This window comes from Schistocerca gregaria, chromosome 9, assembly GCF_023897955.1.
Source record: "Schistocerca gregaria isolate iqSchGreg1 chromosome 9, iqSchGreg1.2, whole genome shotgun sequence".
In the NCBI taxonomy this organism is placed as follows: domain Eukaryota; kingdom Metazoa; phylum Arthropoda; class Insecta; order Orthoptera; family Acrididae; genus Schistocerca; species Schistocerca gregaria.
The window spans coordinates 237,634,708-237,648,020 of NC_064928.1; the positions used below are offsets into that span (position 1 = coordinate 237,634,708).

At 39.4% G+C, this 13,313-nt stretch overlaps 1 protein-coding gene across 1 annotated transcript in view; it reads right to left on the reverse strand.

The window, feature by feature from the left end:
• LOC126291657 (nuclear RNA export factor 1-like) overlaps window positions 1-13,313 on the reverse strand; it is a 143,115-nt gene that overhangs the window by 45,807 nt on the left and 83,995 nt on the right. The window contains exon 10 of the mRNA XM_049985230.1: window positions 5,923-5,959. Within this exon, the coding sequence (XP_049841187.1) occupies window positions 5,923-5,959 (37 nt within the window). The remainder of the gene's footprint in view (window positions 1-5,922; window positions 5,960-13,313) is intronic.

The window sequence follows — 13,313 nt, forward strand, 5'->3', positions numbered from 1 at the left end:
TTTTGTTACCTAAAGGCAAAGAACAAATGGATGCTGCAATTCTAAGAGCAGCCGTAAATCCTCTTTGTTAGATTTAAGACCGCAAATGTTCCATTGGAGGAATGTAATGACGAGGAAAAAATGAAGGGTGACACCTCGGCAGTTTCCGAGTGCCAGCCTTTGAAGACTCACTGCTACAGGGCACAGAGGATCCTGCTCCATGAGGTCTACAGAAGTGTTTGACATTCTTCTGTCACCTGTGGAGTCCAGCTCTGGCGACACGGAGACTGCCTGAGAGCAGGTATCACGCAGTGACACCACCGAAGAGGATCTTCGAGTTGGCAAGGAGGAGACCATTTGCCTTTGTTCGACTTCTTTGCGCTTTTCCTGTTGGCAGAAGTAGACTCAGATGTTGTTGGCTCGAGGGACATAGGAAGTCTTCATGTGAGCATTCCTTCTGTTCTTTCCGGCCTGCCAGTTGTGTAGCTGGTGACTTCACCCTATGAGGTGACAGTTTGGTAGCATGTTGCACAGTTGGAGGAGGAGATGGGAACGCTACCACGATACTGGGTGAATTCACGAAAACAGTGCTAAATTTGATGTCACATGTCTGTGTGGCCATATTCTTCGTGGAGCAACATGTAGCAAGAACATTACTGTAGGTGCCAGATAGTAGAGTGCAGCATATGCGACTAGCCGACAACCTGCGAGCAACCTGGTAAGGTACTTCTTCCTGCACCTGGATCTACTGGACAGTCCGTTCATTGAGATACACAACACAATAGCAGGAGGAGGCGGCACGATTGCCGCTGCAGTTGATGCAGTGGGGAGGAGAAGGCAGGCAATCGCCCTCTGTACTACAGGTCACACATTTGGCTGGGTATTGACAGGACTCCCGACACTGGTAGCAGCGCATCGGGTTCAGAATACACGGTCTGACTGTGATAACTTCATAACCTTCTTTCATCTTTAACAGAAGAATATTTCTATCAAAAGTGGGAAAGAGAGTGCACGTGAGAACTAAAGAGACACCTACTTTTTTTCATCACCTGATGGACTGCCATGACACACTGATCATAGAGGTACATTTGGTTTTCTGCCTTGGTCAGACCATCGAGCAGACTCGTGTAAATAACAAGTGAAGAATTTAGCATTTGATGGGCCTTGGCATGAACATGATAGCCGTGGGGGAGCGAAGCTGCAAGCAGTTGTTATGCTTGAGAATCAGAAATACCCTCCAACAGCAAAGTTCCATTGCATAAACGAGAGCAGGATTTCACAGTGCCAGCAGTTGCACCAACATCTCTCTGAATAATAAACTGATTTACCACTACGACGAACTGACCGTCTTCAGTACGTGAAACCACAAGGAACCACGGTGCAGCTGGGAGGAACTTCGAATCATTAGCCTCATTCCGTTTACGTTTCATAGCAGTTGATTGTCAAGATGATTGGCTCTCTGTGAGAAAATCCCCCACAACTGCCAGCATCTCCGATGGTGTGCTTCTTCCAACTCGCGACCCCCTTCAGAAGGGGGACCTGAATACCTGACAGAGGGACCAATCGGCAATTTCAGAACATAGCAGCTCAGGCAATGTAAGTGCAAATCCTATTTGTTGACCCTGGGCTGGGAATTACGCATTTCCAGTCACCTGTTACACGCCACACGCAGGAACACACAGGGAAGGAGGAGGAAAACAGGAACCTCAATCGTCGAAGTGGAGGAAGGATAGGAGAAGATGAACGAAGAAAGAAAAAACAAACAAAAAACAATGGAGAATATTCTGATACTGACTACTGAAAATGTAGAATAATTTCCAAAAACAGCTCAGACTTTTTCCGCAAGGGAAGGGGAAAGAACAGCAAGAGGATAGACAAGCAGCATGGAAGAGAAAAACTCACCAAAGAGTGATGAGCTTCCAGGGGGGAATGTAGAACAGTTGTTGTAGCTTAGCTTGTAAATCAGTAGACTGGTTTCACATGTAGCCCTGCCTTTGATGGGACAGGTGATGCTTGTGGCCACATTGCCGTAGATGGTGGTAGGAGAATGTATGGGACAGGTCTTGCACCTCGGTCTATTACAGGGATATGACCCACAAGGCACAAGGAGCTAGAAGCAGGGGTTATGTAGGGATGTACGAGCCTATTGTGTAGGTTTGGTGAGCAGCAGAATACCACATTGAGAGGGCTGAGAAGGACTGTGTGCAGGATATTCCTCTTTTCAGGGCACAATGAGAGGTAGTAAAAAATCTGGTAGAGAATGTAATTCAGTTGCTCCAGTCCTAAGCGGTACTGAGTAACAAGAGGAATGCTCCTCTGTGGCTAGACAGTGGGACATTGGGAGGTGGTGGGTGACTGGAAAGATAAGGCACGGGAGATCTGTTTTTGAATGAGGTTAATTCTCTTGAGCAGGCTGATTTTATGCAACCTTCAGACTGTTCTGAGGAGGTTAGGCGAGAAGCCTGCAGTATGTCGGCAGAAGCAGATTCGCCTAAGAGGCTGAGAGGGCTGCTTTGGATTCACACTCTGGGTGGACCTTGATATCATTCACTTACCCATGGAATAGGGCAATGCTGTAACTGTGTTGGACAAGCAGGATTATGTTCAAAGCTGGCAGTGTTTATTATCTGACCCAGTGCATTCCAAACTAAGTGCTGACCAAACAAAAAGTATCAAGAGGTCACTAACAAACTCGTGAAGAAAAATTCCTTATCACAAGAGACTATAAACAATAGATCAGTGTGTACAATAACTTAGGAATTCAGCTCTCTCTCTCTCTCTCTCTCTCTCTCTCTCTCTCTCTCTCTCTCTCCACCCATGTTCCTCTGTTTGATTTACTATGGATAATGGAGGTCAGGTTTTGTGTAGAATTAACTAGTCTATTCTGGCAAGTGTTACTCTTTATACTATGATTCTATGAGTAGACAAAATGTGGGCTTGCCAAAGACAGTGATCATGTGTGTGAGAGCTGCATTTGTATGAATTTTGTGTGTGTGTGTGTGTGTGTGTGTGTGTGTGTGTGTGTGTGTTTTATTATTGTGGTTTTTGTTGAGCATTTTCAAACTACATAGGGTCTAAATTTCCTCTCTCTAGTTGCACTCATGCACTGAAAATGAAGGATGTTCATGTTTCAAATAATCTAGGAGAAAATCAAGTGTCTGACTGAGCTGTGTTTCACAAACTTCAGTGCAAGATCACTGCTGTCAATCCAGTAAATGTATCCCACAAAAAAGTTTTATTTATGTGCATCATTATTTGGCTTGGCAACAATACTTGTATCACCCCCCCCCCCCTTCCCAAAAAAAATGTGAAACTGCCTACTAATTCAAACAAAACTGGAAATCATTAACAGTGGAAGAATAGTAATGGGCTCAGAATAACATGAAAAGGGGGGGAGGGGAGGGGGGGAGGTGCACACATAAGAGCTTTATTAATACCTCCTCCAAAGCATTGAACATATTCACATTCTCCCACTATTTGGTTCTGTCTCTGTAGCAATGTGTTAGCTGCATCAATTTGAATCAGGTAATGGCATTTGCATTTCTATCTATATCCACTAAAGTAACTCCAAAAAACAAAATAAATAAGAATTAGCATTTCAGCTTCTGTATTCAAAAACTCTATGTCTTTCATCATTCAATATGCAAGTTGATATTGGTCACATAATCAAACACTATCCTGCTGGCACCATATAACAGAAAACACTAGTATTTGCAAAATGTGTAGCTAGAAATTATAACATCATTGGCAAAATAAAATATGTTACATTATTACAGATTTTGAAGACAAAAATAGCAGAGACAACTTATAAATCTCTGTCACATGTCCTTTTCCTTCCTGCATAACGTTTTCTTAATTTGTAGCATAATTCATGGCTCTTGCTGGTAATTTATAAACACGTACCCACGATGATGTTCACACCACCTTATGTTGATAATTTTTAATTTAGTAAATAGTAGTCCACTGTAAGGCTCTTATCTAATATCCAACTTTCTGCCCTTATCTAATATCAAACTTTCTCTATCTCCAAGTAAGGCTTTTAAAAACTTAATTTCACTTGTCTAAATTTGGAGTTTGTCTTCCTCCCATTTCTACCATAGAACTGGAACTACAACTTCACCAAAAAACTTCAGGCGTCATTATGCAATCCATGAACACTGACATCGCTGATGTGATTCCTTCCGTATGTTCTTTCCTTCACATAGCTTTTAGTTGGATTGCTCCATAGTGAGCATGTGTGTTGTATTTGTCACTGCCAGTAAATTCCATTTGTGTCCAAGAGACTACAATGCAGGTGCCATCACTTTCTGTCCATATGGAATGACCTTAATTATTATTTACCAAAATAGCCAATGAAAATCAAACACCAATTCACCAGACACTTTGTTAGTGGGGTTTTCCAGACATAAAGGAGCATATATTTAGCAATAGTTGTAAAAAAAAAAAAGTCTTATACAAAAAACAAGAGCTTCTGGAAGTTAATTATTGTTTCATCAACAGAGAAAGATCTAGGATACAAGTGAGTGTACAGGAAACATGTTCAGGTGACAGATGAAGGAAATTGTTCTGAATTAGGAGCAATGTATCACGTAAAAAGGATGTTTTCAACAACAAATGAACTGTGTGTGTGTGTGTGTGTGTGTGTGTGTGTGTGTGTGTGTGTGTGTGTGTGTGTCGAGGGGGGGTAGGGAGGGGGAAGGGGTTTGGGAGTGGGGGTAGGGAAGAGGGGGAGGAGGGAGGGGGTACGCCTCTTGGTGAGCATTTAGTTTCTGGGATACATGGGGAAAGTTAAAAGCAATGACAACTCCTTTCTATGAGTAGAAGGTTGTTAGTGCTGGGTCCTCCCACTAGGTTCCTCTACTTCTACTACAAAAGCGGTTGTTTTCTTAAACAGATGTGTGTTCAGTACTGACAGAACAACATGCTAACATCCAAGTACTCTTAAAAATGTTTGATGTCTCCCAGATTTTACAAAAACCTCTTGCTACAAGCTAACACCGAGGCAACCAAAGACAACACACTGGAGTAAAAATCTAACACAATCAAATGTGATCGAAGGACTGGTACCTCTTCAATGACAATCCTTCTGGTCAAACAGTGTTGAATGGTGGGTTGCTTTTTGAAATGGTTTCAAGCGTACATTGTATGTAAACGTGGGTAAATGTAAGGATGTGAGGGGGGAGGAGGGGGGGGGGGGATAGTACTGGGCTGTGTACATTGCCATAAGTGTGTGACACTAATGGACTTGTGGGTGTTTCGCAGTGAACAGCTCGATGAGCCTACAAGCACCCATGTAACCACGTCTGAATTGTGGTCAGAAAAAGATTGCGACTGAGAGGGACTGAAGACACATTTCATGGCTTGTGAATCAAAATCGCTTCCAAATCTGAAGGAATTGCTGCAGGCAATGAATGAAGGTCCATCCGAATCTATTAACAAGAGAACAGTGAGATGGAAACTGTATGTGAGGAACATTTGCAGTCACCTACAAGAGGGTACTGCCATCACTATATCTCAAGGAAAGTTCATCAGGCTGGAAAAATATGTTACTGGTTTTCTATACACTCCCCCACACTAATACATCTTGACTGGCCTGTAAAATTACCTTGCTTGAACTCCACAGAGAATCTGCGGGACATGTTGAAGCAGTACGTAAAATACAATCACCAGCAGACCCACAATTTGGTGAAATTGTGTGTTCAAATCCTCAGTGAGTGTCTTAACCCAGGTGTGATGTAGCTGCCCAATCTAATCAAATCCAGACAGTCATCACATTCAGGAGCAGAATTACATGGTATTAAATGACTCTTTTAGTGTTTTCCCTAGGGTGACTTACATTTAGTGCCACTTTTGATAAATGCATGACACTGAACCACATAGCAAGCACTACAAGCAATTACTTTAATTAAATACACTATTAAATGTAAATTTTAGAGCACTCACCAATTTTGCAATACGGGGAAATGTTGCCTTGATGGCACTAGAAAAGAAGAAACAAAAAACATAATTTTTTGCTCCAAACTGATAAAAACTTAGTATACTAACGTCATTATATAATTACAAAACGACCACCAAAATTGAGAGATTGGAGCAAGTATTTTTTTTTAACATCAAATCAATGCAAAGGTGTAAAGCTGCAGAAAAACTCTTTAGTGCTTCAACTTTAAACAGGAACTTGCTCATGCAACATTAAAAAAGTGTGCCCTTGTAAAGTCAATAAGAAACTGAAAGATAAAATTCAGGGATGGCCACTACAAAACAAAATAAGATACAAACAAAATACCTTTATCCACCAATAAAATTATCCCCAGTAGATAGACCACAGTTATGGTTATGTTATAATGTAGATGAAAAATGTCATCAAAAACCAATTTGTCCTCAGACGTCACAAAATGTCAGATATTTTTCAAAATCTGACATAGACAGAGTGTACTTGGAGTATTAGAGTCATCTACTTGACTACTGATCAGACAGGTAGCCCAACTGTCACTCCCTGTCATGACAATTGGCAGAAATGATGGATCTAAGACATATGAGTCAATCAAACCTCTCCTTGCCATTGTTGCTTTCAGTCTGGCAGTTAATTTACGAAGCCCCAAATTTTACACGTAGTCAGATCTTTAGGAATGACTGACTTAAGACTGTTCTCATCAATTTCAATTTCTCTAATGCCAATTCTTGCACAGACCCCAATTTTGTGAGAAAATCTGTCATGATCCATCTACAATGTCTACTGCCAACTTGCACTTGGCTTATGACCAGCACTTTCCTTTACATCCAAAATGAATTGGAATCTGCCATAAATACCTTACAGCCTCTGTTGGTCCATACAGTTGCATGACATCACACATCTGCCTCAGTTGCTGTAAATCACAATTTGTAACAAAACTAAACTGTGTTTCACACTATAACTAGTACTTTCACATGTCCTTTGTTGAAATGCCTGCAGAGACAATGCTACTGCATCTCAGTGTGGTTAACACTACATGGCACTTCTCAATACCTTTCTCCAAGTGCATGTTCACACATAGATTTTTAACATTGCTCTTCATCTACATGGCATCTCAGCAAATCAAACATAAGTGTCTGGCAAAGGGTTCACTGAACTACCTTCAAAATAATTCTCTATTATTCAACACTAACGGCGCGAGGAAAAAAATGAACACCTATACACTTAACAAAATATTTTTGCAATCAGAGGAGAAATTGGTGACTGTAATTCCGTGATAATATCCTACCACAATAAGAAATATCTTTGTAAATAGTCTTCATGGGTTTGCCGCCAGATCATGTTGTGCAAATTCCACAGTATTCCCTCAGAAAAACTGTCCGACATCTTCAGGTGGTTCAACCTAGCTGGTGGCTAGGTATGACTGATGGTATCCGCACGGCAACACCCCGTTTCTAGAACACACACGCGAAGAATGCGCAGGTGCGGAAATCGCGCATGCGCAATGATTTGCAGATAGACAGATGGTGCAATATTCAAACTTCCTCTGCAAAAAATTGCAGAGTGGCTCTCCTGCGCATGCGCTGTATGCTGCGTTTGCCAACAGTGTGGCCACACATTACTCACCAACGGCCGTACTAGACCTATGGTATGACGGGCCTGTTATCAAAACACTATGGCTCTAAGCACTATGGGACTAACATCTGAGGTCATCAGTCTGCTAAACTTACAACTACTTGAACCTAATTAACCTAAAGACATCACACACATCCATGCCCGAGGCAGGATTCGAACCTGCGACCGTAGCAGCAATGCAGTTCCAGACCGAAGCACCTAGAACTGCTCGGCCACAGCGGCTGGCAAAATGTAGGAACACATGACATATCTTAGAACATACGTTGAAGGAACACAAACCTGCATTTACAGCATTTGTAGAGTGAGAGAAAACTTTTGAACATGTTGGGTGGAATACCTTCTTTGAAATTCTGAAGGTAGCAGGGTTAAAATACAACTTGTACAGAAACTAGAAGGCAGTTGTACGTAGACGTGGGTCGTCCATGAACAAATGGGTCCAACGGAACTGTTCTCTAAAGTGAACAGGAGGACTGAGGAACGACTTCTGCAAGAAAAAGTGGTTCACCGTTCACTTTCATCGCGAACAGTCTCATTCTGCGAATGATCACAGCTGGTCTTGTCCCCAGCACTGTCATTCGCCATTCACTTCAGTTGTAGCCAATCTTGTTCTTTTTCTGGCAGTCACTCATTTCATGTCCCATGTCAACATTTTTATATTGTATGACTTATAAAAAAGTAAGTTGTGCATAATATATGTTTTTTAGGCAGCAAACAAAGAAATCTGATAATTTCTTCAACATCTTGATCACCTGAAGAAAACATACTTAAGACAAGGCAAGTTTTTCTTTTTTCCTTTTTCCACAGTTTTTTAATGCTTACTCTGCTTCATTCTTCATTTCACATGCAGTCTTTGAGACTAGTATCAGTTATCATCTCCTCCTCCTCCTCCTGGTTTCATATATATTAAACTGTTTGTGATTCTGACTCAGTAGGAAATGGGGAAAGGGAGCCTCTCCTTTTGAAAAAGTGTGGAATGGTACAAAATCCTATTAAGTGTTTATCTCAACGAATGTTGTTTAAAACTACCTTTTTAGCAAAAAATCTCATTACTTTCAAGTTAATTATTAATACAGTATTGCTGCATTAACTTTATTAATACAACATATAAACTTGCTATTTATCAAGTGAGGGAGTCAAATGCGAAGGGAAAAGAGAGAGAGAGAGAGAGAGAGAGAGAGAGAGAGAGAGAGAGAGAGAGAGAGAGAAATCACATTTTCTTCTAAACATTCTTATTCTGTGATAAAATGTCTTTTTCTGCCCCAAATCCTTGTATATGTAGGTTCTATTCCTCATTTTTCTTTTTGTAAGTTACTTATTACAGTGTTATATGATCTGTCTCAATTGGATAATTTACCATTCTTACTTTAGTAACTAGTTGTAGAGCACTGACATCTTCATTTACATGCCACTGTGAAGAATCTGTCTTAAGGAACTTGACACTCAAATCAAACTGTTTAAATATAATTTCTGGGATTGATCAATACCTACTTAAATTCTTATGTATCTTTGTTTATTGGTTCTACTTCAAGATTCAGTGTAGTTACTAATTTTTAATTCAGAAGATTTAGGTGACAGAACAAGGAACAGGAACTATGTATAATATTTCAGCTTTTGTAAAGCTGCACATGGGACTATTTCTTCTACTACTGGCAACCTGATATATACTAAATATGGAGCTTTGGCTTTTGAAGTGGCATATTCATTTTACTCTCATCTGTTAATGGTTCCCCTTGATTGCTCAGAAGTTCTCTTTCTCTAATAACTGATGACTGATTCCATGCATGTACCTTGACACTTTTCAACCACTAACTGATCAAAAACTGCTTACCTTTTTCAGTTGCAAACATCTTCTAAGTAACTGGGGAGGGGGTGGGGGGGGGGGGGGGGGGGAGGGAGAAGAGGAAATCACATTTCTTTCACTTCTTAAGTTTTGATGATCTTCCAGCACATTTACGTAGTTGCTGCCATTGCCAATACAAACCAGTTTCTCAGCTCTCTTGTCTGAAGTCAATAATTTTCCAAATAAATCTTCACTTCCAACTGAGTATGACCCTTGATGTGTAGTTAATTTACACACCCAAAAATTTTAAAATAAAACTATTAATGCTGGTTTGACAGGTGATAGTTTACTTCCAGTCATTTCATGCTAGTAATGCCTGTGCAATTATACATAATTTTCTGTAATGGAGTTTCTGTAAAGAAACTGAAAACCAAGGCACTACAATTGTTACAACTATGAACTTCTCTCAAAAGTTAATGATGATTAGTACTGTCCGGTACAGCTCAAAAATAGGCTCCATAATTTCCACTCAGCTTGTCCTGGGCTCTCTCTGCCTGGCTTACAATCGCTGGCCCATCACATCACTTGACTAATGTGATGCATTCTGACAAAAATGTCAGGTATGGAAATCGATGTAAACAACATGTGTACATTAGGTAATCAATGAATTTATCATGCAGAAGTAATGGTTTTGTTGGGAACATGTGTCGCAAATCCACATATGAACAGTGACGGAATAAAAACGAATGGTTCCCAAAAAGGAATGATCACCAGTGAACTAGTTCCCGATCACCAGTGAACTAGTTCCCGATCATCAGTGAACTAGTTCCCGAAGATGAACAAGTGTGGCCATTGAATAATAACTAAACAGAATGATAACTGAAGGAAATGCAAGGGAAAGGAAGAACCGGCATTTGAAGCTGACTGCTGAATGATTCTTTGGCCGCCAACAACCATTGCACATAAGAACCACAAAGATAAGGTACAAGAAATTTGGGCTCATACAGAGGTGTATAGACAGTCTCCACCACACACCGTATGATGGCTTGCGGAGTATCTATGTAGATAAAGAGGTAGCAGTAGTTGAGAAGGGAGTGAGACAGAGTTTGCAGCCTATCTTCAACATTACTAAAATATGTACACTGACTGAGCAAGCAGTAGGAGAAACCAAGGAAAAATCTGGAAAATAAACTGAAGTTCAGGTACAAAAAAATAAAAACCTTGAGGATTTCTGGTGACATTGTAATTGCCTGAGACAGCAAAGAATTTGGTCAGTTGAAAAGAGTGGACAGTGACTTTAAAAAGAGATTAAAAGTTGAATATTAACCACATAAAACAAACGTAATGGAAAGTAGCTAAATTAAGTCAGATGGTATCGAGAGAATTAGATTAGAAGATGAGACACCAAATGTGGCTGGCGGGTTCTGATTCAAAGTTGAATATCAACCACATAAAACAAATGTAGTGTAAAGTAGTTGAAATAAGTCAGGTGATATTGAGAGAATTAGATTAGGATATGAGACACTAAATGTGGTAGGCAAGTTTTGCTACTTAGGCACAAAAGTAACAATGTTCAAAGTAGGGACGATATAAATGTGTATTGGTTGTATCAAGAAAAGTAGTTCTGAAGAAGAGGAATCTGTTAATATATTATATTCATTTAAGTTTCAGTATGACTTTTTTGAAGGTATTTTCCTTTTGTGTAGTCTTGAGCAGAAGTGAAACTTGGACAATAAGCAGCTCTGGCAACAAGAGAATAAGAGCTTTTGAAGTGTCGTGATACAGAAGATGGATAAATCAGATGGGTAAATCAAATAACTAATGGAGCTGGAGAACAAAGAAATTTATGGCACAATTCAATTAAAATGAGGGAGAAGTTGATAGGACACTTACTGACGCATCAATGAATAGTCAACTTACTACAGTGAGCGGTACAAAATATAGAGGGAGACCAAAGGATGACTACAGCGAGCAGGTTCAAATTGGTGTAGGTTGCAATAGAGACGAAGACACTCACTCAGGATGGAGCAGAGTGGAGAGCTGCACCAAATTAGCCTTCAGGCTGAAGACAACAAGAACAGACTATTGCAGTGCAAAATTCCCCTCAAGGCCACATTATGCATTTGTTTATAATTAAAGTCAATTTACAATTTTTGTGTGTTTCTGAAAACCATTTTGTACAGTGCAGCTGCAACATTCAGAATGCTGACAGCAATAATGATGACTATATTATGCTAATTAAAGACAGATGAAAACCTGAAACAGTATTGTTGTGTAATTGTATTATATAAAAAGTGGTGGATAGGAATTACTAGCTCACACATTTCTTAAAAAATAAAAGAAAATAAAGCAAGAAAGAAAGCACCCATGTCTTATAAATGTTCAGCATGTGGCCCCATTTACAAATTAATTTGTAATGTGAATGTAAAACACTCGCTCCGCACCATTACGATTTACTTTGCAAATGATCTATGGAAAATGAAGCTAAACAACTTGGTATACATAATGTTATAAAAGAAATTGCTTAGATACTGTATTTTTACTTAATTTAGTCTATGCCATTATTTTAAAATGGCTAGTAGTAAAGATATATGCGACAGGTAGAAAGAGGATTTGATGAACTGTACTGTAGTGCTGGAATTGGAAGCTGATATGAGTATAATGATGATGAAGAGCTAATTTATGAAAACAATGAAGGATCAGTCATAAAAAAGGAGAGTTCTTCCTTATACTAAATAGGTTAAAATCACATAAAGCAATGGGTACAGATGACATACCTGCAGAGCTTCTACCAAACAGCAATGACAACTTCAAAAGTAATTTGTTTACTGTGGTATGTAAATGTTATGAGGGGAGGATCATCCCACTTGACATCACAAAAGATGGAACTAATTGCACTACCCAAGAGGTCAAATTCAGAGGACTGTATAGATTATAGAACACTCTTGTCACATCCATCAAAAATTTTACATATTTAAAGCAACGTATAAAGTAGGACTTGATTATTAATAGTAGCAAGGAAGACGCAAAAATCAAAAAGGGATTGTGACACAGGCGCCTTCTCTCAACCTAATTATTTAATACTTTTACTAGGAAGGAACTAACAAAAATGAAAGAAAATACCACTGGAATAAAAATTAATGGTACACATATTCCCTGTATCAGATCTGAAAATGACACTGCAGCAGAGGCAGACTTAGAGAAGGAAATAAATAAAAAGCTTGTTGTTTTAACTCAAGAGATAGCAGAACTAAAACTAAAAGCAAATACTAAGAAGACAAAAGTCGTGGTTACAGATGAGAAAGGAGGTGAAGGTAAGACTGACATAAAAAGACACAGTGAGCAACTTGAGGAAGTCACCAAATTTCACTATCTCAGTAGCATTGTGAAGGAAAACAATAGATGTCTTCAGGAAATCAAGGGAAGAACAGCACAGACAAAGACTGCCTTCCAAAATAAGAAGGACCTCCTGCTCAATAAACATGTAAGTGGCCACACTAAGAAAAGATTTGTACAGATCTTTGCATGGAGTGTTCTGACATACAGATGTGAAACCTGGACATTAGCAAAGCAGGGTAAAGCTGCTTCAGGCTTATGGAAATGTGGTTTTCAGGACTACCAATAATTTTTGCATGTGAAAAAGGTGATAAAAGTGACAAAACTTAACAAAAAAGTGGCTAACTTTCTTTATGACCGGACAATATGTATTTCAAAAATAACACTGCTTTATAGAGAAGAATGTCCCCTACCTACTAACTGGTTAAGATCAAAGTTAAATTTGTAAAAATAGAAAGAAATCATTTCTTTAAACTTTATTCTAAAGTCTGTCAAAAGCAACATACTTCATCCTTATTTTGCTTTTTTTCACTGTATAAACTGAATATCAAATTTCAATGTATTGCACAGAAATTTTAAATGTGGATTGGCCACTATTTACCCATTAATTACAAAAGTTGTGTACGGTTTACA